This window comes from Pongo abelii, chromosome 1, assembly GCF_028885655.2.
Source record: "Pongo abelii isolate AG06213 chromosome 1, NHGRI_mPonAbe1-v2.0_pri, whole genome shotgun sequence".
In the NCBI taxonomy this organism is placed as follows: Eukaryota; Metazoa; Chordata; class Mammalia; order Primates; family Hominidae; genus Pongo; species Pongo abelii.
The window spans coordinates 63445787-63472140 of NC_071985.2; the positions used below are offsets into that span (position 1 = coordinate 63445787).

At 35.6% G+C, this 26354-nt stretch overlaps 1 protein-coding gene and 1 pseudogene across 2 annotated transcripts in view; one reads left to right on the forward strand and one right to left on the reverse strand.

The window, feature by feature from the left end:
* The window catches only part of C1orf27P (chromosome 1 open reading frame 27 pseudogene), a pseudogene marked incomplete at its 5' end in the record, with an annotated part of 43222 nt that extends 37878 nt beyond the window's left edge, over positions 1-5344 (reverse strand). The window contains 2 exon segments of the transcript NR_024161.1: positions 1379-1496; positions 5198-5344. The product of NR_024161.1 is annotated as a chromosome 1 open reading frame 27 pseudogene (transcript).
* Positions 5345-5374: 30 nt separating this feature from the next.
* The window catches only part of TPR (translocated promoter region, nuclear basket protein), a 61517-nt gene continuing 40537 nt past the window's right edge, over positions 5375-26354 (forward strand). The window contains exons 1-18 of the mRNA XM_024245851.3: positions 5375-5612; positions 5984-6292; positions 7714-7818; positions 10139-10212; positions 13215-13311; positions 17689-17792; positions 18116-18280; positions 18737-18829; positions 19236-19316; positions 19396-19483; positions 20205-20345; positions 20747-20838; positions 21117-21314; positions 22475-22582; positions 23519-23745; positions 24683-24846; positions 25364-25497; positions 25574-25722. Of these exons, the coding sequence (XP_024101619.2) occupies positions 5543-5612; positions 5984-6292; positions 7714-7818; positions 10139-10212; positions 13215-13311; positions 17689-17792; positions 18116-18280; positions 18737-18829; positions 19236-19316; positions 19396-19483; positions 20205-20345; positions 20747-20838; positions 21117-21314; positions 22475-22582; positions 23519-23745; positions 24683-24846; positions 25364-25497; positions 25574-25722 (2399 nt within the window). The 5' untranslated portion in view covers positions 5375-5542. The remainder of the gene's footprint in view (positions 5613-5983; positions 6293-7713; positions 7819-10138; positions 10213-13214; positions 13312-17688; positions 17793-18115; positions 18281-18736; positions 18830-19235; positions 19317-19395; positions 19484-20204; positions 20346-20746; positions 20839-21116; positions 21315-22474; positions 22583-23518; positions 23746-24682; positions 24847-25363; positions 25498-25573; positions 25723-26354) is intronic.

Consider the following 26354-nt stretch of genomic DNA (forward strand, 5'->3'; position numbering starts at 1 on the left):
ATCCAGTTAAGACAAATTTAGAAGAGGGTCTTTCTCCCTGACTTTTTATCTCTACTGATCACATCTTTCTCTAAGACTCTTCTTCTCTTAAATATTTTAAACAGAGAGAAAGAAACAAACTTAAAATAGAAAACTCCTAACAAAAAGAGCCCCACATTACAACTGAATTAAAAAGAAATTCACACTGTTCTCAAGAGAGGGGGTCTGGCTGTCTAATGAGAGGCCTCACAGAGTGGTGCTACCTGGCTGAACCATGTAGATCTGCCCTCTGTCTTGCAAATTAAGAAATCTGATTTGTAAAAATTCTGAAAATGAGCCTGTCTTTCATGGCTAGACTGACATTAATTAAGTTCATTCAGAATAATGTAGAAAACTAAAATGTCATGAAGGCATCTGAACACTTGAATCCTCTGGACAGTGTATTCTTTATAAGTAGATAACATGGGGCATCAAATTATAAAAGAAAGTAGCTTGGGAATATGGATAGAATCAGAATAAGGAAAGTTAATTACGTAATTTGAAGATTCTAAGGCATCAGGCTAAGATATCCAGAAAGAAAATTGTCCCAATAAGAGCTTTATTGGCTAGTAGGCCTCAAAATCAAGTCCTTGGGCCAAAGTGCACTCTCCCATGTTTGGATGGACACAGTCAGCTTGCCTGTGTGACTCTCCTTTTTTTTTTTTTTTTTTGGCTTTGTACTGCTGACCGGTCCCTCCTGCCGATTAACAGGTTCTTCCTTCACTCATAAGAAATTAGTGGCATGGGTTTTAAAATAAGTATCTGAATCTCTGTTCCATTTTGTGTTGATTTTTAAGACTCAGCTCTAAGAGGAAATTAGAATTTGTCTAATTTCCAAATTTTTCCCAATCCCTCTAGCTATTGATCCAACAACAAAAAAAATTCAGTAAGATAGGTACTATAGCTTATAACAAAAATATGACCACCGTTGCTGTAAGTCTGATATAAGACAACACAAATTAGAACAGGAATAAAATTTTCAAAAGCTTCTTTTGTAAAGAATTGGACAACCAGATATTAAAAAGATTAGAAGGGAATACAAAACACTTTGGAAAGACAACAAAATGTGAAAAATCTGGTCAATAAACATTCTAATTCTGAAGTTTCCATATCATAAATTACTTTTACATGGTCAAAGGGGAAGGTGTCCTGACTTGAGCAAAACTAGGCTAGGTTTGTCTACTTCTCCATGTTTGCTCAAAGACCTACTTTAAAGTTACTTCTTCCACATTCCTTCTTCCATCCCCCAATCTTGAGTTTATTATTAAATAGCATCTTTTAACTTTAAATAAACAAGTAATTTTTAAAATAACTTACAGAATAATTATTTAGTAATAAATGCAGAGTAAAAGATACATACCTGTCCTATTAAAAGGCCAGAGACAAAAGCCTTTCCTTGGAGATCTATGTTTGAAAGATACTGGCCAACAGTCTCTTCTACAATGTAGGTTCTTCCCATTTTTAGGAACTAAAATCTCCTATATTACAAGAAAAAAAGATACAGCATTTTTAGGTAAAATATCATTTGCAATGTCTTTATCATAGGGGTAATATAGCAAGAGAAGTGATACTATCCTGAGGCTATCTCATGCCTTGCAGCAAATGCTTATTACATAGTGTATCCCTTCTTGCAAAGTTCAGATGCAGTTCCAGAGTTCTTCTCAATACAGTGCAGCAGGAAACAACCACAAATCAACCAGAGTTGACATGAGAGATCAAACCTTTTACTCATACCTGGGATAAGGGAGAGGATACTAAACTAGTAAGCAACATACCAGATTTCTTTTTTTTTTTTTTTTTTTTGAGACGGAGTTTTGCTCGTCACCCAGGCGGGAGTGCAGTAGCGCAATCTCGGCACACTGTAACCTCTGCCTCCCGAGTTCAAGCGATTCTCCTGCTTTGGCCTCCTGACTAGCTGAGGTTACAGGGGCCCACCACCATGCCCAACTAATTTTTGTGTTTTTAGTAGAGACGGGGTTTCACCATGTTGGCCAGGCTGGTCTCGAACTCCTGACCTCAGGTGATCCACCTGCCTCAGCCTCCAAAGTGCTGGGATTACAGGCGTGAGCCACCGTGCCCGGCCAACACACCAGATTTCTTATTTTAGATCTACTCCCTAGTTGTATTATCTTTGATAATCTATTGCTAAGTCTCGGTGTTCTCACTGCTAAAATCGTAAACATGAATTTCTGAATAGTTCATTAGGAGGTAGAATCAAATTCATTTACTTGATAAGCATATATGAAAGAACTATACTATTTGCTTAGAAACTATGCTAAGTGGGATAACACAAAGATGAGCAACACAATCTCTGTCCTTGAGCAATACATACTACAGTAAGAGTTATTTAAGTAGATAAATAGCAATACAATAACATTTATATAGCTTCTATTTTGTACAACACATTACTGTTAAGTACTTTCCATGTAACATTAATAATTCATAAAACCCCAGGAAGTAGGTACCATTATTATAGTCCTCATTTTATAGATGAAGAAACTGAAATGAGAAAAGTTGATTAAATAACTTGCCAAAGTGACAAAGCTGGGTAAGTGGCAAAGGAGGGACTTAAATTCAGACACTCTGGCTCTAGAATCCATGTTTTTCAACACCACGCTCATAATGAGGAATCGTAACCAGTCCTTCAATTAAATCATTACTAAGGGTAGCTCTTACTCTGTTTTCTCTCTGGTTTGTGGATAGAAGTCAGTATATTCATTCCCTTTATTGGCTTATGCTCTTTTGATTTGCATTTCTATAGCTTAAAACCAAAGATATTGAATAAAAGAGCCAGGCAATATAATGAATGATTAAATCAAGGAGTTCATAATCGGTGAGGATGAAAATGTAAAAGAGATGATATCCAAAAGAGCTATAAAACAAACAGAGACTGCAGGAACACAGTTACAGTATTTTGAACACTGCAATTTAGGAATAATCATCATTTGGGTTCTGTTAAAAATGTGAATCTTATTCAGTACCACAAAGTTAAGGCTACCAGAGATATGCTGGGGTGGTGTATCTGATACCAGTAAACTGTCAGTCACAAGACGGTTCTGTATTTTAAAACTAAAGCCCAGAGAATGGATTCAAGTTTGAAATGTCCTACTGGAGGCTGTTTCCTTATTGTTTCAATGAGTTTGTTCAGTTTTGTCTCAAAATACATTAATTTCTTCCTGGCTCTTTTTTTTTTTTTTTTTTTTTTTGAGATGGAGTCTTGCTCTGTCGCCCAGGCTGGAGTGCAGTGGCATGATCTCGGCTCAATGCAATCTCCGCCTCCCGGGTTCACGCCATTCTCCTGCCTCAGCCTCCCAAAGTGCTGGGATTACAGACGTGAGCCACCGCGCCTGGACTTCCTAGCTCTTTTTTGACAACAACAGACGTGAATCAGATTTGCATATCATTTTTTAGAGACTAAGTCTAGGAATGCTTGTCTAAATATCACTGATGCCTCTGTGAAGTTAAGGGCTTTTACCTTTTAGTAATGCCTTAAGGTATGCAATTCTATGTATCAACTTTCCTCTACATCATATTATACTCCTTTTCCTTCTGGTCTAATAATTCTTAACTTTTGCAACGAATACAAGTAATTCTAAACTTATATTTAACCTTTTAACCTTATTTCTTCTAGGGTGTCACCTAGTAGCTACATTAATGTGTAAGAAACTGAATGTAATAGGGAGATGATAATCTATTCAATTATGAAATCTGATTGAATGTCAGATAAATTTTTCTTTAGTGCTCTTTCAAAATTTTTAAACGTAATCAACCATACTTTATAAAAGACAGTACTAAAAATGTATATAGTCAGCTTTCCACATCTGTGGTTTCCACTTCCATGTATTCAACCAACCACAGATTGAAAAATTATTTTTTTAAAGCATGATTACATCTGTATCGTTAAAGATGTTTTTTCTTGTCACTATTCCCTAAACAATACAATATAACAACCATAGCATTTACATTGTATTAGGTATTATAAGTAATCTAGAGATGATTTAAGGTATGCAAATGCTACACCATTTAATATAAGGAACTGGAATATCCATGGATTTCGTATCCATCGGGTGGGCAGGTGAGAGGGTCCTGGAACCAATGCCCCACGGATACCAAGGGAGAACTGTATTTTGCCTTATAGGGTCATAATTTTCCAGAAATGTTGTATATCAGCCAAAGCCTTTGTGGTCCAAGCACTGTGACTGACACAACTCAACCTTTCTGGGCTCTGGTTTCCTAATCTATAAAATAAAGTATTTGAATCCTAGCAGATCTGAAAACCTATCTAATTTTAGAATTCTGTGAATCTAAGTACAGAAAATCTACATTTCCCAAATGACAGATCAACAGTATGATAATACTGTGGGCTTAGGACATAGCATAATACTTCATATACCAGCAACTTTAATTACAATGCTTATCTAAAAAATATTTTTGGGGAAAAATCAACCTTAAGCTCTGCTGCTGATTTATTTTTCCTTAGTTATTACAAAATACCATAAAATGCTTCCATTTATATTTCTTAGATGGCTTCACAACATGATTCAAAAGTAGGAACTAGAAAAAGGAATAAATTTCATATAAGAACTAAATCACCAATTCACAGAAGGCCCACGACTGTGGGAACTGCAGAGAGACGACATTGGGAATGCATTAGTTACAAAGAATAATTTAATAAATTCTTTCATAAGAGTAAACATGAAACAATCTATGGATTGAGCTTTAATATTACAGAATTATGATCTGGAACCATACAAGTTCTGTTACTGCAGAAATTGACAATGTGTTTAAAAACTTCAGTTACAACAGTTTTCAATTTTAAAAACAATATAATGTTAGGTAACAGTTTCTGCAACGAAAAATTTAAAACATAGGCTACACTCAAAGTGCTACCGGTTTCTTTCAATTCTCCTCTTGAAGAATTAACCCGGTTCCTTAAATTCCCGGGTACTGAATCACTCAGTACCACCTCCCCACCACCAAAAACCATTTAGGTACGCCGTTTCACACAAGGTAAGTTCGTCAGAAGTGTGTGCCGGAGTGACTGTCCGTATGTTTCCAACACTGTCCCTTTCTTTTTCTCTTGAAAAGAGAGCTGTGTGCTCTAGCGCGCGCGCGCACACACACACACACACACACACACACACACACACACACACACACTACACTTAGGCTGACTTACCTGTTTTCAGCATGTGCACTCGTGGCAGACAATTACCTCGGACTGTCTCTCCGCCGGAGATGGGGGTTTCGGGCGCAAGTACCAGCCTCTAGGGGCCAGATTCCCTCTGGTCTCAATTCACTGCCACTTAATTCATCAGAAAGCGACCTACTTCCCACACCTCACTTCCCACTCCAAAGCCAGGGTCTTGGGAGTCAGGTGGCGCAGATTGATGACGTCAACGCCCCCCCTCCCTTCCCCGCAGAGCTTCACCAAAGCGACTGCGGTCGCCACCCCGCCCCCTTCTGGGCGCCATACAGAGCTTGGCGGTAGCCCGGAGCCTGCCGTCCGGCCCTACCTGGACCGATGCCCTCTAGTGGCTCAGTGTCCAGAAGCCGCCAACGAGGACGATCCATGGCATCCCGGGGCTTTGACGGTAAGGTCACCAGCTCTTCAGGGAGGGCCAAGGGGTGACGAGTACGTATGTGGCGCCACCGTGCGGACAGCGGTTACGGAGCCGAGATAGAAGAGCCGGGGGGCGGGGAGAAAAACGGAAGCTGAAAGGGCAGTGCGGGATTGGGCTCCCGGAAGGGAATGAGAAAAACACTACATTTCCCAGAGCCCTGCAAGGCCTGAAGTGGGTGGAGCTGGAAGCCGGAAAATTGAGTGCGCAAGAGGGTCAGGGATAGCCTCTGAGCTCGGGTTCCCAGGGTTCGTAGCTTCCAACGGCTGCGCGCGCACTTCGGTCGCGGGCGGTGAGGTGCTATTGCTGAAACGCTGCAGCTGAGGCTGGACTCGATTTCCCAGGGTCCCGCCGCGGGAGCCTCCGGCGGGCGGGCGCGCGCGAGCCACCGAGCGAGGTGATAGAGGCGGCGGCCCAGGCGTCTGGGTCCTGCTGGTCTTCGCCTTTCTTCTCCGCTTCTACCCCGTCGGCCGCTGCCACTGGGGTCCCTGGCCCCACAGACATGGCGGCGGTGTTGCAGCAAGTCCTGGAGCGCACGGAGCTGAACAAGCTGCCCAAGTCTGTCCAGAACAAACTTGAAAAGTTCCTTGCTGATCAGCAGTCCGAGATCGATGGCCTGAAGGGGCGGCATGAGAAATTTAAGGTGGAGAGCGGTAAGTGAGATGCTGTTTCCGTCCTTGGTTTTGGGCTCGACTCCCGCCCTTTGGGTCTGGTCTTCCCTCATCAAGTTGGCACTGGGTACCACGCTGTTAACCTCACTTCCTGGGCTCTGTGGATATCCTGAGCCTTCGCTTTCCTGCTGCTTACAGTTTGATAAGAAGCCTTTGAAAAAAAAAAATCTGAATCTAAGTTTAGTAGCATTTTCTTTGTAGTTAGGGTAGGCTCATATAGGGACACTTGTTTTCCTTCGTCCGACAAACGGGAAACAGACTTGCTAGAGTCTGCGAACACATCTCTCTAAGCCTAGAGTACCTTATATGTTTTGTTGCACTTCAACTGATAGTGGCTCCGCCCTATTTTCTAGACACTTGCATTCTAGGCCTTTGCCAAATTGACCACTCTGTGCACTTGTTCTTAGTGTGTGCGTCGTCCCGTGGCCCCAGAACGAATCAGATGTTTACAAAAATGAATATTAGGTGCATAAGAGCGCTGGAAACACAGTGAACGTGCAGTACATAAATTTCATATATCTTGATTTCTCTCAAAAAGTTGGAGTTTGATAGAAAACATTAAAATTTTCTTGTAATTACCTAAAGTAGGCCTTTAAGTAAGAAAGTTACTGACAATAATGGCTTCAATATCCTTGAAAAAAATATGAAGAATATAGTAATTACCATTAGTAAAATACAAACTTCCTGTTAATGTGTTTTGGTTTACCATTTGTTTGGGGAGGTTCATACTGTTCTTGCTAAGTTGACTGGAAATTCTGAACAAGTTTTACTTCAAAAAAAGTGTAACTGTCAAGCAGAATTGACCTTGAAAATTAGTTCTCTGATCCCAGAGCTGAGTATAGTACATTGCATTCTATTTATTAATTTGCACCATAAATATTGAGTGTCTTACATGTTCCTGATACTATGCTGAACACGATATTCAATCCCTTCCCTTGGAAAGTTTACACATTTACTTTTACATAAATTTAGTAGTTTTATGCTTTCAGGTAATATCTTGACTACTATAAAAGAAGTCTTTTAAAACAAAGCAGGTTTTTTTTTTTTTGTCTAAACAATTTTTTCTCGTTTAATAAATACTTTATGCTAAGCAATTTACTGATGTCTGGAGAAAATACTAAGATAAATGAAGTTACCTGCCTTGAAGACATTGATTTGTAAAGCCCCTTTTAGGCCTTATTTTTATTTTTTATTTTTTGTCATGTAAGTCATTTGGAAATGCTTTAAGTCCTTTTCATTGCGCAGTCTATCTTTACTCAGATTCTCTTACATGGAGCGCAATTCTAATACTGTATCTTAAATTTTAAAATCAAGGTTATTAGAAATAAATAACAGTATTGACAATGTATGTACATGTGTTTGATTTTTTTTTTTTTTTTTTTTTTTTTGCTTGTCTGCTGTAGAACAACAGTATTTTGAAATAGAAAAGAGGTTGTCCCACAGTCAGGAGAGACTTGTGAATGAAACCCGGGAGTGTCAAAGCTTGCGGCTTGAGCTAGAGAAACTCAGTAAGTATTTAATTCATCTTTATAAGTATTCTCGGAGTATTGAAATCTTCAGAGACTCCTTTATATACTTTGGAAACATTTACTTACTAAACATGAAAATATTGATTAAGCATCATTGGTTTTTATTGTGGTGATATTTTGATTTTTCACTTAGTGGTAAAGATTTTGTAAGAACACAGAACTTAATGGTCAGGAGGCCTGGATTCTTATTCTGATTTTGCTATTAAAATCGCTTTTGCCGCACATAAATCTTAACAGTGTCTGATTATTGTTTATAAAATGGTTAGACCCACGTGTCTGTCTACCTAGACAGCTTTGTAAATCAAATGAGATAAGAGTTCTTGAACTCTTTTTAAAAAGCTGAAAGCATTATGCAACTAAAGAAGTAGAGAGTGGCTTGTTTTTATGTTGAAGAATCGAAGCCTATTGATTTCATTATATTTATGTTTTAACTCTATTTTTTAATAATTTTTATAAATATCTATGAATCGCAGGATATTTCCCCTTTAAGGCCTACTTCCTATAAAAGATTCATAGCTAATGTCTTTCTTAGTTTTCTTACATCATTAAGTTTTAGAAAGTTCACAAGATGTTAAAGATCCTGACGTTTCTTAGGAGGATGATATGTCTTGTGCTTTGCTTTTCCCATCCAAGTTCTGACCAGGCCCCACCCTGCTTAACTTCCGAGATCAGACGAGATGGGGTGCCTTCAGGGTGGTCTGGCTGTAGGCTACTTCTGATTTAAGAAAGCAAACATCAGAACATTAGGAAAGATCTCTATAAAGGTGTAATTAATTTTTTTTCCTTTTTTTTTGGAGACAGAATCTCACTCTGTTGCCCAGGCTGGAGTGCAGTGGTGCGATCTTGGCTCTCTGCAACCTCTGCCTCTTGGGTTCAAGAGATTCTTGTGCCTCAACCTCCTGAGTAGCTGGAATTACAGGCATGTACCACCAGGCCCAGCTAATTTTTGTATTTTTAGTAGATACAGTGGTTCGCCATGTTGGCCAGGCTGGTCTTGAACTCCTGGCCTCGAGCGATTCTCCCGCCTCGGCCTCCCAAAGTGCTGGGATTGCCACTGTGTCTGGCTGGTATAATTAATTGATATTTAATATAGTTCAGTTTTAATTTGATTGATGGAGAAGGAACACAGGAAGTTCGTTATCAAAGAAATGATTAAAATTGCAACTTTCCTTCTTAATGGGTCCATGACAATCAACTATTTATTTAGGTTATAACTTTTTTCAGCTACTTTTGGTACACCTCATTTTAAAAACATGATGTATATGCATACATGTGTGATGAAGCATATATAGCTAGATCTGGTTCATTATCTATGTAATTTTGCCTAGGCATAATAAAAAGATCTGTTTAGTAGTAGTGCCGAGGAATTTGAGAAAAATGACTGTGAATACAGCTTTTATGAGATCTGGGAGAAGAGAAAAAGGGATGAACCTACAGATACATCAGATACCTTCCTGTGGTATACAGTTAACGTGTGTGCGTGTGTGTGTGTGTATTTATATACTCTGGATCAGTAAGTCTGGAAAGCAGTAAATAATATTAAAACAAAATAGAAAATTTAGACACACTTAATGGGGATTTTTTTGCTTTAATGGTCCTCTTTAAAAAGAAGTTAAGATTAGAATTAATTATAATGTATTTGCTTATTAAATTGCCAACATATGTACTTTAGTGAAATACAGTTTCAAAATGTATATTTTTGGAAAAATTTTGAAAATCGTATTTTTGTAGTTAGCCTATGTTTAGAAGAGAAACTGCGTGTAAGGGAAAAGAGCCCATTTTGAGTGGCAATTGAGAGATTGATAAGTGCATTATCAAGCATAGTGTTTTTTTCTTCAAAGGCTCTATTTAGAGTGATAAAAGATGGGAATTGCAAATATTCATTATTGTGATTTGCTGTATATACATGTTATATAGTTTAAATGCTTTTTTTCTCTTGATCCTGTCTTTTTAACTCCATTTTCTTACTGCTAAGTACAGTTCACTGTTTCTTGTGATATATGTTGACTTAGAAGATGGCATTGAAAAATAAAGGAATTACTAATTGCATGTGACTTTCCCCATAAATGTTTGCTAGGATTATTATACATTTGGAGACAGGATAGCATATTTAAAATTTTGGTCTAGAACACAGTAAATTTTGAATGCATTCATGAATTTGGAATGTGATGTGCAATGCAGTCTTTCTGGGCTTCTGTTTTTTCATTTATTAAAATGTCTAAGGTTGGCAGTTGCATAAAAACACTGATTGCAAGTTTTAAGCAAATGTGTATGTATTCATAAAATTCCTTTTATCCAGACAATCAGCTGAAGGCACTAACTGAGAAAAACAAAGAACTTGAAATTGCTCAGGATCGCAATATTGCCATTCAGGTAAGAGATATTTCTTTGAATAAGCTCATTGTAGACATGTTACTTGAAGGGACATTCTATTCTGATTGTTTATCAGTTATTAGTCAATGGGAAGATGTGACTGATGTCCTATTAGGAGAAGCTACCAACAAAAATATGTATATATAAATTCTTTAATTGGATCTATGTTTTATTGATAGATTGGACATCTCTTTTATTCAACAGAAATTATCTATTGAATGCTTACTGTGGTCCAGGTATTACATCAAATGTGATACAGTTGGGAATTTGGGTGAATCCACATTGGTAATCATTTCCTTAGGGTAGTTTTATAAGAATAATAGTTTGAATATGATCACAGGGATTGCTGACAAATTTGTTAATTAAAGTGGTCGCACGCAATTATTTTTTAACCAAATACAACTTTATACTTTTGCCATTGCTTTTTTAAAATTTGCATTTTATTTGGTGTTAAAAGATAATTTCTTCACATTTCTGAAGGGAAAAAAAAATTTACTTCCAGAATCTGAATAGGAGCAAAAAAGCCTCGTAATATACCTAGAAAGGCTTTGTAAGAAATATATTTATATGAAGAATAACTCAATACCCAAGAAAACTCAAATACTTTTCTGAAAACTGTGAGAATATACCTTTATAAATAAAGATATTGCAAATTTCTGGATGGAAATGTTTTCCAAATTAATGTGTTGGTAATGCATTTTGACTCTTAAGTCCAAGTCAGATAGCCAGAATCTTGTTAATGTAGTTCTAAAGATGATTGGGGAAAAAAACATAGTAATAACTAGGATGCTTCTAAAAAAAGGAAGTATCAATTTAAAAGTACTTGTATTGCCACATATTCAAAAGTTTTATAAAGCTATGGTTATTAAAATATTACAATGCTGATATAAGAATCAGTACAGAGAATAAAAGGCAGTGCAGAAATAAAACCCAATACAGAGGTTCTTAATCTTTTGGAAAGAAGCAGAGCTGTCACAAAATCTTTATAAATCTTGTAAAAGCTATGGATATGTAACCGAGGAAAATAGTGTGCATACAGTCACATAAAATTTTTCAGGGAAAAAAAACCTATGAAGCGACTTAAAAAGTAATAGAATTTATTTAACTGCTTGGTGGCTGAAGAAAAGAAATTGAAAGCTTTTTCACTAGGATCCAATGCAAAGCTGGGATGCCCACTCACCTCTTGTATTCAGTATGGTACTGGAAGTACCAGCGAGAGCAATCAGACAAGAAAAGGAAATGAAATGCACCCAAATTGGAAAGGAAGAAATAAAATTATCTCTACTTATAGATTATATGATCCTATATGTAGAAAACCTCAAAGATTCCACAAAAACCTGTCAGAGCTAATAAGTGAATTTATACAATTGCAGGATACAAAATCAATATTAAAAAATCTAGTAGCATTTCTATACACAAACAATGACCTAGCTGAAAAAGAAATTAAGAAAAGGTTTCATTAGAGTACCATCAAAAAACCAAAAAACAACTTAGGAATAAATTTAACCTGGGAGGTGAAAGATTCATGTACTGAAAATAATATAACGTTGACGAAAGAAATTGAAGATGCAAATAGTGGGAAAGATATCCCATACTCATAGATAAGAAGAATTCATATTGCTAAAATGTTCACACTGTATAAAGTGATATAAAGATTCAGCCCAATCCTGTCAGAATTCCAAAGGCATTCTTCACAGAAATAGAAAAAAAAAAAATTCTAAAATTCTGATGGAATCAGTTTAAAAAATCCTGAATAACCAAAGCAATACTGAGCAAGAAAAACAAAGTTGGAGGCATCATACTTCATGATTTAGAAAACTGTTATAAAACTATAGTAATCCAAATAGTACAGTACTGACATAAAAACAGAAACATGACCAATGGAATAGAATAGAGAGCCTAGAAGTAAATCCAAACATATGGTCAACTAATTTCAACAAGGGTGCCAAGAAGACACAATGGAGTTGTGATCGTCTCCTCATTAATGGTGTTGGGAAAACTGGATTTCCACATGTGAAGAAATGAATGTTGGTTGTTTGTGTTACTTACATCATATACCGAAATCAAGCCAAGGTGGATGAAAGATCTACATGTAAGACCTGAAGCCATAAAACTCAGAGAAGTGAACATAGGGGAAAGGTTCTTGACATTGGCCTTGGTAATGATTGTTTGGATATCACATCAGTAGTTCAAGCTGCAAAAAGAAATAAATGGAACTACATCAAACTAAAAAGCTTCTACACAGGAAACAAGAATATTAAAAGGCAACCTACAGTTCTGGCATAGGTAGCTTGAGATAGGTATTTTTAACTCAAAAACATGTAAATTGCCATTGTCTTGCTGGGAAGCAGTTTGACAAGTTTTTTGTTTTTGAGACAGGGTCTCACTCTGTCACTCAGGCTAGAGTGCAGTCATGCAGTCTCGGCTCACTGCAACCTCTGCCTCCCGGGCTCAAATGATCATCCCACCTCAGCTTCCTGAGTAGGTGGGACCACAGGCATGTGCCACCATGCCTGGCTGTTTTTTTCTACTTGTAGAGACTGGGTTTCACTGTGTTGCCCAAGCTGGTCTTGAACTCCTAGACTCAAATGATCCGCCCAGCTTGGTTTCCCAAAGTGCTGTGATTACAGGCATGAGCCACTGCACCTGGCTGACAAAATATATTAAAAGTTTTAAGTAATTCAATTTTTAGGAATCTTTCTTGAAAAATAATTTGAACTAAGGTGTAAATACAGTGATATTCTAAGTTATTAGGACATCTCCATGTGATTAAAAGAGATATGAAAAAAATTTTCATAAGCCTAGTAAAAATGTTTTAAAAATCTAAAATTTAAATAGAAACATTGGAATTACGGGTATTTTTTTAACTTTTTGATGTGTAAGTTATAAGAGAAAGCCAGTCATTTACACTGCAGCTGATGTTAACTAAAGTGACAATTCTATGTTCACTTTGCTGTATTGCTCTACTTGATTTTCTTACTTATTACTTCTTTATGTGACAGAGCCAATTTACAAGAACAAAGGAAGAATTAGAAGCTGAGAAAAGAGACTTAATTAGAACCAATGAGAGACTATCTCAAGAACTTGAATACTTAACAGGTATGAAGAAGTGCTTGTAGCTTTTAGCTCCATTCCTTTATTTTTCTTCTGATAGTGCTAGGAGTTAATGCTCAGCCCATTTCTGTTGCTGATATTTTTTTGTTATGATTGAGTATAGAGTTGTCATATCCTATTATTTCTCCTACTCATTTATCTTTAAATCATTATCAAGTGTTTAAAGAAGTGTCTAGAAAGTGCACAAGTGAAGAACATCTCAAAGAAGTAGTAATTTGGACCAGATTTTACATGGAAAGATTTTTACTACAATGCTATACATAATACCAAATTGGAAGCACTTTAAATATTTGCAAAGGCTGAACTACTGTTCTTCATTTCATATGGACATCCTTGCTATATAATAAGCATTCAGTATAAGAACCTATACTCAGCCCATATTTATAAACAGACTGAAGGAGGCAGGGACATAAAATACATAAACATAGACTGTAGTATATAATACAGCTGATGTAGTCAGGTGAACTTGACTCTGAAGCAGTTAATGGTAAGAAGTTTCCTTTGGTGCCCAGGCACGGTGGCTGACGCCTGTAATCTCAGCACTTTGGGAGGATGAGGTGGGTGGATCATGAGGTCAGGAGTCCAAGAGCAGCCTGGCCAAGATGGTGAAACCCCGTCTCTACTAAAAATAACAGAAATTAGCTGGTCATGGTGGCATGCACCTGTAATCCCAGCTACTTTGGAGGCTGAGGCAGAGAATTGCTTAAACCCAGCAGGCGGAGGTTGTAGTGAGCCAAGATTGCGTCACTGCACTCCAGCCTAGGCGACAGAGCCAGACTCCGTATCAAAAAAAAAAAAAAGGTTTTTTGGGTTCTTTTTTTTTTATGGTTTTTGAAATTTTTTTATTTCTATAAAAGAAAGGATTTTCAGATATTTATATCGTTATACAATAATATTCCATTAGTTGAGTATACTTTCCCAGTCTCATAAGAGTTCCTTCAAAATACTTGTTGAGTGTGTTGATCAACAAGTGGTAGTTACAATTAAAGGAATTCATAAAATCTAGATATTTAATAGGTAGTTTTTAAAAAATGTGTATTCTGTATTGAGTAGGTTTTTATATTTATCATTGCTTTTTAGTTTAATGATTATTTATAAAATTTTAATAGATCTTTGGATATATATCAGGAAAATTAAGGTTAACGTTGAATATTTAGCTTAAGCTACTGTATTGAAAATAAATTTGGATAATTCACAAGTTTGGATACACAAATTTCAATTTTTTATCATCTGTTTGTAGAAATTGAATTTGTAATTAACTATGGCAGAAACAAGTTAAAATAAGAGAGTTGAGAACTACAGTTGACTCTTAAACAACACAGTGGTTAGAGTTGCTGATTCCCCCCACAGTTGAAAATTTATGTGTAACTTTTGACTCCCCAAAAACTTAACTACTGCTGTTAACTAGAAGCCTTACCAATAACATACACAGTAGATTCTCATACATTTTGTTTGTGATCTGTATTATATACTGTGCTCCTTCAATAAAGTAAGCTAGAGAAAAAAATGTTAAGAAAATCATAAGGAAGAGAAAATACATTTACTGTTCATTAAATGGAAGGGGATCATCACAACCATCTTCATCCTCCTTGTCTTTACATTACCTAGGCTGAAGAAAAAGGGTTGGTCTTGCTGGCTCAGGTGGCAGAGGTAGAAGGGGAGGCAGGAGAGGGAGGCACACTCAATGTAACTTTACGAAATACAGCCTAATTTCTGTGTGACTTGCTTTTTCATTTCTCTAAAAATGTTTCTATACGTTACCAGTCTTCTTTCCACCATTTGCTATAAGTTTCAGTGCCCATATAAGAGAAGGATCCATGTCATAAAAGAAATCAAAAGCAGTCTTGGGTAATCAGAACCCTTCCACCAGATAGTCTCTTACCAATATGTTTTCTGACACTGCTAGTTCTACTTTCTTTTTCCACATCGTCTGGCACTGGTTTGGAAGCACTCATCTCCATCCAGTCATCTTCTGTTAATTTCTCTGATATGGTGGCTATTAGCTCTTGGATTTCTCCAAGGTCCGTATCTTGAAACCCTTCATCCCACCTTTTTTGCCATATCCACAATCTCTTTCATGATTTCCTTGATTGGCTCTGTTATAAATTTTGTGACATCATGCACAACATCTGGACAGTTTCCTCCAACAGGAATTTATTATTTCAGCCTTGATGGCTTTCATAACTTTTTCTGTAATGAAAAAGAAGGGATGGCCTCTTCAATTGTGTTATCCTTTAAAACTTTCATGATATTTTCTCTGTTGGGGTTCTCTTCCACAGTGTTGACATTTTCTTTTCACAAAGTATCATCTCTATTGAGCCGTAAAGTCCTTATGACCCCTGATCTAAAGGCTGAATTAGAAACATGTTTGGGAGCAAGTAGACTGCTTTGACACCTTCCATGTTGAACTCCTGGGTTCTGGGTGGCCAGGGACAGTGTCTAAAATCAAAAGAACTTTAAAGGCAACCCCTTGGCCGGGTACGGTGGCTCATGCCTGTAATCCCAGCACTTTGGGAGGCCGGGGCAGGTGGATCACCTGAGGTCAGGAGTTCGAGACTAGCCTGGCCAACATGGCAAAACCCCGTCTCTACTAAAACTACAAAAATTAGCTGGGCTTGGTGGTATGCGCCTGTAATCCCAGCTACTCAGGAGGCTGAGTCATGAGAATCACATGAACCAGGGAGGCAGAGGTTGCAGTGAGCCAAGATAATGCCACTGCACTCCAGTTAGGGGGATAGAGCGAGACTGTCTCCAAAAAAAAAAAAAAGGCAGCCCCTTTACTGGCAAGGTACTTTCTGACTTCAGGGACAAAGCATGAGTGGAACCAATTCAGAGAAAGGGGTCTGTCATTGTCCAGGTCTTCTTCTTGTGTAACCAGAAGACAGGCAGCTGGTGTTTATCTTTTTCCTTTGGGCCCTGGGGTTAAAAGCTTTATAAATAGGGGCAGTCCTTATCATAAACCTGACTGCATGTGCTCAATACGGTAGAGTTAGCCTATCCCTTCCTGCCCTAATCCTGGTGCTCCCTTCTCTTTCTTACTAATATCTTTTGTGGCATTTTTTTTCCGAATAGGACACTTCTATCTGCATTAAAAACCTGGTGCAGGCATATAACCTTTCTCAATGATTTTCTTAGCAGCATCTGCTGTTTCTTGGTTGACAGAACCTGCTTCTTCTGTTTTGTTGACCTTTTTTTAAGTCAAACATCTTTCTAAAATTATCAAACCATCCTTTACTGGCATTAAATTCTCCAGCGTTAGATCTGTCACCTTCCTTTTGCTTTTGGTTGTCATATAATAACTTTGCTTTACCTTGAATCATATTAGAGTCTATAGGTATGTGATAGCAATCCTGCACCCCATAAAAGCTGCATTTTCAATACGAGATAGGAAGGTATTTTGCAGAAATGCACTTTTTTGTGCTTGCTGGAGTAGCTGCAGTGATGGCTTTACAAATTTTCTTTTTCTTTCTTTTTTTTTTTTTTTTTTAAACAACGGTCCTTATACTAGATTCATTTGTCTTGAAATGGTGGGTAACCATAGCTGCAGTCCTCAATCTGTGGTACATATCAAGCAATTCAACTCTTTAAAATATTGTCATGATATTTCCCTGCTTCTTAGAAGCACTTCCAACATCACTAGTGGCACTTTTTATGGATCCCATGTTGTTATTCAAGGTTTATGGTATTGCACTAAACACAATGACAAATATGCAAAAACTTCAAAAGATTACTATTTTCTGCATTATGCAGTTTACTGAAGAGAGAAACTGCTCACGATAGAGTCACACAGCATTTTATACAGACACTCAAAACACTTGAGCTTACTGCAGTAGAATCAGGAGGTGGCTATGAAAGTATTACAGTAATACAGTATGTATTACAGTTAATTTTATGCAGTTACGGTTTAATAAAGCATATTTACATTTGCTTATATTTCTCTTGATTGCAGATAGGGTTGTGTAGTGTTTGTCTGCATAGGTTTTGATAAATTTTTTAAGTTTGTATCATAGATTTGTGCGTATTTTAATGGTAGTAAATGATAAAATACACTAATATCTACATATTAGTACATATTATGCACTTACAGTAGCTTTTTCTTAGTTTGTTCCCATTTTTGGGCTGCCTGAATTGGTCTGTGGTCTCTGAGTTTTTCAAATTGTAAGTTTTTGGGAAAAAATTCCCATGTATTTATTGAAGAAAATATGAGTGGAAGTGAATCTGCACAGTTCCAATCTGTGTTATTCAAGGGCCAGCTGTGCGTACTTTGTATTAAAGGTTTATATTCCTAGAAATATATTTTTGATGTTTGGTTCCCCTGAGTGTTAATTAGTTATTATTTTTTAATTCCCTTCGCCATTCTAGAGGATGTTAAACGTCTGAATGAAAAACTTAAAGAAAGCAATACAACAAAGGGTGAACTTCAGTTAAAATTGGATGAACTTCAAGCTTCTGATGTTTCTGTTAAGGCAAGTACCAGATGATTCCTAATGCATAAACTATAGCTTTTTATAAATTTCAAATATAGGCAATAAAGTAATTAAAAGCTACATTTTGTTTTGTTTTTAATGTCAGAAAATTAAACATTAGGACAATTCTAGTTCATCTGTTTTGCTTGTTTGAAATTTAAGTTTGTTACAGTTCTTAATGTTTTCTAGTTAAGAATCTATGCAAGTACTTAATTTCTGTTTTGAAATAAAATTCTGCTTGTGTCCCTTAGCTACAGACAAAATCTTTTGAATAATCATATATCATCTTTAACTGTACATGTTTTTTTCTTGGATTTCTTTAGTATCGAGAAAAACGCTTGGAGCAAGAAAAGGAATTGCTACATAGTCAGAATACATGGCTGAATACAGAGTTGAAAACCAAAACTGATGAACTTCTGGCTCTTGGAAGAGAAAAAGGGAATGAGATTCTAGAGCTTAAATGTAATCTTGAAAATAAAAAAGAGGAGGTAAGTTAGTAAAATTGTGTTTTTCTTCATGTTGAGTATAACTTGCATTTGTGTGTCAGTTTATTAAATATGTATTCAGTAGTGTGTACCTGATTAGTTGTAAGATTAGTGGTTAAATGTGAATAATGCATTATATTTGGCGTAGAAAATCAACCAATTGCATTTACATAAAGAATTTAAGATTCTTTGTCGAATCTGGATAGTATCTACTGTCTTACGATATATCTTTCCTAAAATATGTGTTTGTTTAAGAAGTGGTGGTAAGTTTTTGTGAGCTAAATCTAAACATTGTTCTGTGAGCAGTTATTCTTAGTTTTCTTAAATATGCATATTTTAATTGCTTTTTCAGGTGGGGAGGGGGAGTTACTTAGCTTTTCCTTAGCAGCATAAACCTCATGTCAGAGTAATTTCAGTTAATATGACATCCTTTCCCCCTGCTCTATTTTTTGTTTTTAGGTTTCTAGACTGGAAGAACAAATGAATGGCCTAAAAACATCAAATGAACATCTTCAAAAGCATGTGGAGGATCTGTTGACCAAATTAAAAGAGGTATATATGACCATTAAAATGTCTTTTTTACAAAATATTAAAGCACTTATGAAGCTGTTATTTCACAAAATGATGTCATGTTTTAATCTGTCCTTGGCCCCATAAAACAGTGAGAGTACTACTTCCATATGCTGTAGCTAGGCTAAAATAGAATCAGAAATAGCAATTATATGTTATATCGAAAATACTATCTAAAAAATGAGTATGGGTTAATTTTATTGTTTAATTATTTTACTTTGAATTTAAAATATCAGTAATATTTTATCCTTAATTTATCTTTGACATGAAGACTGATTTGAATTTGAGTGTTTTAGATTTAGATCTTACTTTACAAAAATGGAATTTTTCATCTTGTCATTTGATAAGCATTCTAAATTTAGTTCTATAATTGGGCTATTTTTTTCAGGCCAAGGAACAACAGGCCAGTATGGAAGAGAAATTCCACAATGAATTAAATGCCCACATAAAACTTTCTAATTTGTACAAGGTAAATATCCCACCACACATGTTAGTATCTAAATGTTGCATTGTTGACTGTTAGGTAACTTTTGAAGATTAACTTTTAGAGTGCTGCTGATGACTCAGAAGCAAAGAGCAATGAACTAACCCGGGCAGTGGATGAACTACACAAACTTTTGAAAGAAGCTGGTGAAGGTAAGTGTTTTCAATTATGGGAACATTATTTTTGTTATTATACTCTTGTTTTTCTTTTTACCCTTGTTTTGTGTAGATTATTGGATTTAGGTGTTAGACTTTATTTGGGACGGAATTAGGTACAGAAGAAAGAACTTTGGATTAGGAAATTCAGAATTATGTCTTAAGCAAATGTAAGTTTATATATTTTTGAAAATACAGACAGCAGGGGGTTTTGTTTGTTTTTCATCTAATAATCTTGTATAATTTCCTGGTTTCTAACGAGAAAGTTTGCTTTTTTGAAACATTTACTCTGATTATGTTTGAATACTCTTACTTTATAAATAAGACATCCTCTTTAAGTTATTTGCATTTTGTAAAGTCTTTTATTTCCTCAAATTTTTGCTTTTTTCAATGTATGATATTTATGGTCTTTTCTAATAATTTCCTTTACTTAGGATTAAAGATCAAAATTGAAATCAAAGATATACCTAGAACCACTTTTTACCGTTTGGGTTTCCTTATTTTCTTTGTGGGTAAGAGACATCAAAAGGAGAAACACCAGGCCAAGACAATTCCAAAATTATAAGTAGAGCAAGAACTTTCAATAGATACTGTCAGCTGAAGCCTCTCTAGAAATTTAATATTATCTGCTGAGGGGAGAAGTGACTGATCTGTTGCATTTTGTAAATAAAATTTTAACTGTATGTTTGAATATTTGGTCTTTAAAATTGTTTTTTAGCCAACAAAGCAATACAAGATCATCTTCTAGAGGTGGAGCAATCCAAAGATCAAATGGAAAAAGAAATGCTCGAGAAAATAGGGAAATTGGAGAAGGAATTAGAGAATGCAAATGACCTTCTTTCTGCCACAAAACGTAAAGGTATGGCTAATACATGCTTGTTAGTGACTTGAAATACTACAGCTTTCCTACATAAAAGTCATTTAATTTCACTAATAGTATTTATCTGTCATGCTGTGATGTAGGAAACTCCATCGAGTTATATTAATAGAATTTGTTTTAAAATTAATACTCTTATCTGTATCTTTACAGAATCAGGCATATAAATACCATTTAATCACACACAGTCTTATAAATTCCCAGGTTATTGCATGATTTTTTAGAATTAGATGTGTTACATGACTTTTTGATGTCAAGTATTTAAAATTTTTATAGGAATTACTATATAATGTACAGTACATGTCACTTATCTTGAAAAATTATTAATGGCTTTTAGTTTGGAATTTTACAAAATTATACTAGATGTGTATTTGTTGGCACAGGAGCCATATTGTCTGAAGAAGAGCTTGCAGCCATGTCTCCTACTGCAGCAGCTGTAGCTAAGATAGTGAAACCTGGGATGAAACTAACTGAGGTGAGAATGGTATTAAATGTTGTTAAATTCTTTTTCTTCAGCAAACGTATACAAATCTCTTCAAAATTTAATTCTCCCAAAACTTATTTTTAAAATCATCTTATAATTAATGGATCATTCTAGGAAAGGCTTTCTTTGGTTCCTAGTTCTGTGTAACTAACATATAGTAAACATTGCTGTTTTGTGTTAGTGTTAAAGAATGTTTATTATGAAACTAGATCAACTAAATATTTGTGTTGTTATGGTTAGATTTGAAACAAGCCTTCGTCTACTTTCAGCTCTATAATGCTTATGTGGAAACTCAGGATCAGTTGCTTTTGGAGAAACTAGAGAACAAAAGAATTAATAAGTACCTAGATGAAATAGTGAAAGAAGTGGAAGCCAAAGCACCAATTTTGAAACGCCAGCGTGAGGAATATGAACGTGCACAGAAAGCTGTAGCAAGTTTATCTGTTAAGCTTGAACAAGCTATGAAGGTTGGTTCCATTCCTAAAATTTAGCTGTGGTAACAATACAAATGAGAAATTATTTACTAGGTATTTTTTTTTCTTAAGGTGATTGAGTCAGAAAAATCTAAATATGATTTTCAATAAACACATTTTGAAACTTCTCATTACGTTATTAAACACTGCTAATCACAAAACGTCATACCTATATTTAGTAATTTTTATGTATTTCACAATTTTTATATAAAATTGTGAAAGCATTTTAACCTTTTTTTAATGCATTTGGTATGTTTTCCTTAGGATTCTCAACTAGAGAATAATAGCCAAATCTCCTAAAACTGCTCTTCAAATTAAAATAATCTCTGTGTAATAAAACTGTCCTATTTGGCATAATCGTTCTTTATCAGACAGTTGTAATAGCCTGCCTAGAAATAATAATATTGTTTGACCGTAGGTAGAACTCCTTTTTTATACCATTTCACAATTTGGCGTGTCTCTATATACATTATTTTGTTATTGCTTATTTGCTTATTAAAAGTGTTAATGAAATTCATAAAGATTTTTTCTTTTTAAGAAACACTGATTGAAAAAGAGGTTATACTCTGAATGTTTTGCCTTACGCTGTGACTATTAACATTACTGAGGGAAATTGTCAAGATTTCTTGAACACGTTTTATGGAGGAAATTCAGTTAAATGAATTTATATCTGCTCTTCTAAACTGATAAATTGTTTCCCTTTTGTTGGAAAAGAATATAAATATATCCCTATTTCAAAATTAAATCTCTATTGCTGTTATAATTTAGAAGTCAGTTTAAATCCAAGTACTTTATTATATCACCTGTTTTTTTCCTTCTTCGTCAAGTGAAGTCTAGCAGTCCCGCCTGCCTGGGAATATTGACTTTTTTACCAGCAGTGTAGTTTGCAAGAGAGCCGTTGGGTCCAGTTAGATCTTCCTTGAATTTTTCTCTCTGTTGAAAGTGAGGGTTTTACCTGAAGCTTGTTACTGTCTGAATAAGAAATAACGTGTTCAAATTTATACAAAACTTCTTTTTTGGTGGCTACAATATTATGTAGGATTTTATTTAGTGTATAAGTTGATTACTGGTGGTATTTGAGTATTGTATGTCTTTATTACTTGTATAAATCCTAGAAGGAAGTACAAAATTTTCACTTAAATTTATATTTTAAGGAGATTCAGCGATTGCAGGAGGACACTGATAAAGCCAACAAGCAATCATCTGTACTTGAGAGAGATAATCAAAGAATGGAATTACAAATAAAAGATCTTTCACAACAGGTTAGAATTTTTTTTGTTTGTTTTCCTACTTTTGAAAACCTGACTGCCCAGTAATCTCTGACTCTGTTTGAAGGTATCTAAGATAGAACTACCACGTATGAAATTCCAATTAATTAGGAATAGTACTCGAGCAGAGTTGTACCCTCATTGTTTCTTTGCATAGCCCCTCCCTTTTTTCAAATGTTTGATAAATTTTTAAATTATACATGTTGGTTGTAATAAATGAAGAAATAATTCAAAGATAAATAAAAGCTTTCTCCAGTTTCTACCCCTCTACCCTCCGAAGTCCCAAAGTGTAGCTAAGTTAACATTAGACAGTTGTGTATTTTTTTCACATCCTTCTCTATATGTGTATATACATGAGCATATATAAACATATGTAAGAATTATTTGATTTTACTGAAATAAAATTGGACTGTATGCATTACTCTGACACTTACCAAGCAAATCAATAAATTTAATGTCTCATTCATATATTTTACCCAATTGTAAAAATTTAATGTCTCATTCATATATTTTATACAAATGTAAAAATTTCACATGAATGGCATTATATATATGCTTTTTGTTTAAATGTTTATTTTTCATGCTCTGCCTTATCATATATACAAAAGCACATACAAAAAAATAGATATTTGTCTCTGTGGGTTTTATTTGATCATTGTTTTACAAAACTGGAGCCATGTTTTGGGAATTGTAATTTGGCTACTTTTTAATAAGTAATAACCTTCAATACATACTTAAAAGTAATTTTATTCTATTAAAATTTGATTGTTTAGATTTTAATATCTAAGGATGCTTTGTTTTTACAGATAATTTGAGGCAGTACAAGTTGAAGGTTTTATAAGTAATGTTTTAATTTGAAAACTTTCATTCTAAACTTTTCCAGAATTGTAACTAATACTATTTTATAACATATCAAAACTTTGTTTTTAGATTAGAGTGCTTTTGATGGAACTTGAAGAAGCAAGGGGTAACCACGTAATTCGTGATGAGGAAGTAAGCTCTGCTGATATAAGTAGTTCATCTGAGGTAATATCACAGCATCTAGTATCTTACAGAAATATTGAAGAGCTTCAACAACAAAATCAACGTCTCTTAGTGGCCCTTAGAGAGCTTGGGGAAACCAGAGAAAGAGAAGAACAAGAAACAACTTCATCCAGGTAAGCAGTCAAATACCTCAGCTTGTTGCGCAAACATTTATGAAAACCTCAGCTAGGCTCAGTGTCTCATGCCTGTAATCCCAACGTTGTGGGAGGCCTAAATGGGGTATCATTTGAGCCCAGGAGGCCGAGACCATCCTGGATGACATAGTGAGACCGTGTCTCAAAAAAAAGTAAAAAATTAGCTGGGTGTGGTGGCACATGTCTATAGTCCCAGCTACTCAGGAAGCAGGCTGAGGTGGGAGGATCACTTGAGCCCAGGAGTTTGAGGCTGCAGTGAAGCATGATCATGCACCGCACTCTAAGTGGGACGACAGAGTAAGACCTTGTTGCCCGCAGAAAAATCTCCTGTGTGTTCCTAACAGTGCTAGATACTTCATACTTGGAATAAATATAGTGATATAGGGAGGAAAGAATTGAGCAACAATACCAAACAAAAAATTTCTACTCCAAGACCTCATGTTATGGGTAAGACAGATGTAATAAATAGATAATGAAATGGGCAAGTAGACAATTTCCATTCAATGTGAGAGGTAGAGGACCTGTCCTAGATTTCAGGGAGCGGACCAGCTTCATGGAGAACCTGGAGAACCTATGTAAGAATTAGTCAGAGGTTTTTTCAAAAAACATGCATAATGCCTTCTAGAAGAGGAAGAATGGCTAAGAAAGCAAGAAGACTAGAGTTTGGAGTGAGTGGAACTGATTTAATTTTTACAAACAAATTTTTCAGATTGCATTAGTAAGTATAAGTACCTGAGTCCTGTGTGGTGGGGATTTAAAAAGTAGTTCATAAAATACTCAGCATGGAAAAAAAGGATGAGAGAGACAAAAAATGGTATGCTTAATGGTAGGCAAAGATGCTTGGTTAATTACAGTAGAAATTAAAATCAGCTAACTCTCAGTTCAGTCCTGTGAATTAGGCCGACTTTTTCTACAGAATCACTGAACTTCAGCTCAAACTTCAGAGCGCCCTCACTGAACTAGAACAACTCCGCAAATCACGACAGCATCAAATGCAGCTTGTTGATTCCATAGTTCGTCAGCGTGATATGTACCGTATTTTATTGTCACAAACAACAGGAGTTGCCATTCCATTACATGGTAGGTTTTTATAAAGTTATTTTAAGGAATAATTTAGAAATGTATATTAAGGGATTAATTTTGCAACATAAGCAATAGCCACTCTAATGACGGTAGCTTCAAATTTGACTACCATATATGATTGCTTATAACATCCCATCAACTGTAAAACATACCATTATTTTATGTATTGCTAAAAAGAAATGCTTTCTATAGTTGAAAAAGGTGCATCTCAGAATCAATGAATTACAGTATTTATTTTGGTTATGTTTTAATGACCAAAACAGATATGTTTTAATAAAACATAAATATAGATTATGTTTTAACTTATAAATACTGAATTATCTCTAATAACCATCAAAAAATCTTAATACATTGTTTAGTAGATTCCTTATTTAAAAACTCCTATAATCTTATTATTTCATTTCAATAAGTTTAGTTTGTTTATTTGGTAATAGCGTATTTGCAAAGAAGCGTTAGATTAAAACTGATTTATGAAAGCCAACAAAGCATTTTATTAGTCTTTACTTTCCTGAAGCTTCAAGCTTAGATGATATTTCTCTTGCATCAACTCCAAAACGTCCAAGTACATCACAGACTGTTTCCACTCCTGCTCCAGTACCTGTTATTGAATCAACAGAGGCTATAGAGGCTAAGGCCGCCCTTAAACAGGTAAAGATCACACCTTTGTCCTGGGTTAGGTTTTTAGAGAACACAGTATTACTTTCTCATAATCTCCAATATTTAGTTGCAGGAAATTTTTGAGAACTACAAAAAAGAAAAAGCAGAAAATGAAAAAATACAAAATGAGCAGCTTGAGAAACTTCAAGAACAAGTTACAGATTTGCGATCACAAAATACCAAAATTTCTACCCAGCTTGATTTTGCTTCTAAACGGTAAGTTTTCTTTTGTTTCAAATTAATTAAGTCTAAATGTTATACTTTACCAAAATTTCTACCCAGCTTGATTTTGCTTCTAAACGGTAAGTTTTCTTTTGTTTCAAATTAATTAAATCTAAATGTTATACTTTACAATTCAAATCATTTAAATTCAAGAGCTAATTTGCAATAGTGTTGCTTCTTTTGTGAACCGTGTTCCAGAATGAGAACCTCTGGTTGTTCATTTTTTTCCTATTGATTAATGATTCTCTAGGCAGTGCTAAGGGTTTAGCTTGTTTAATAAGTTGAGGCCAGGCGCGGCGGCTCATGCCTGTAATCGCAGCACTTTGGGAAGCCGAGGCAGGTGGGTCATTTGAGGGCAGGAATTCAAGACCACCCTGGCCAACATGGTGAAACCCCGTCTCTACTAAAAATACAAAAATTAGCTGAGCGGCAGTGGTGCATGCTTGTAATCCCAGCTACTCAGGAGGCTGAGGCAAGAGAATCACTTGAGCCCAGGAGGCGGTGGTTGCAGTGAGCCAAGATCAGGCCACTGCACTCCAGTCTGGGCGAGAGAGTGAGATTCTGTCTCAAAAAAATAAAATAAAATAAAAATAAGTTGAAGTTCATGTGAGGAATGTTGGTGGTTT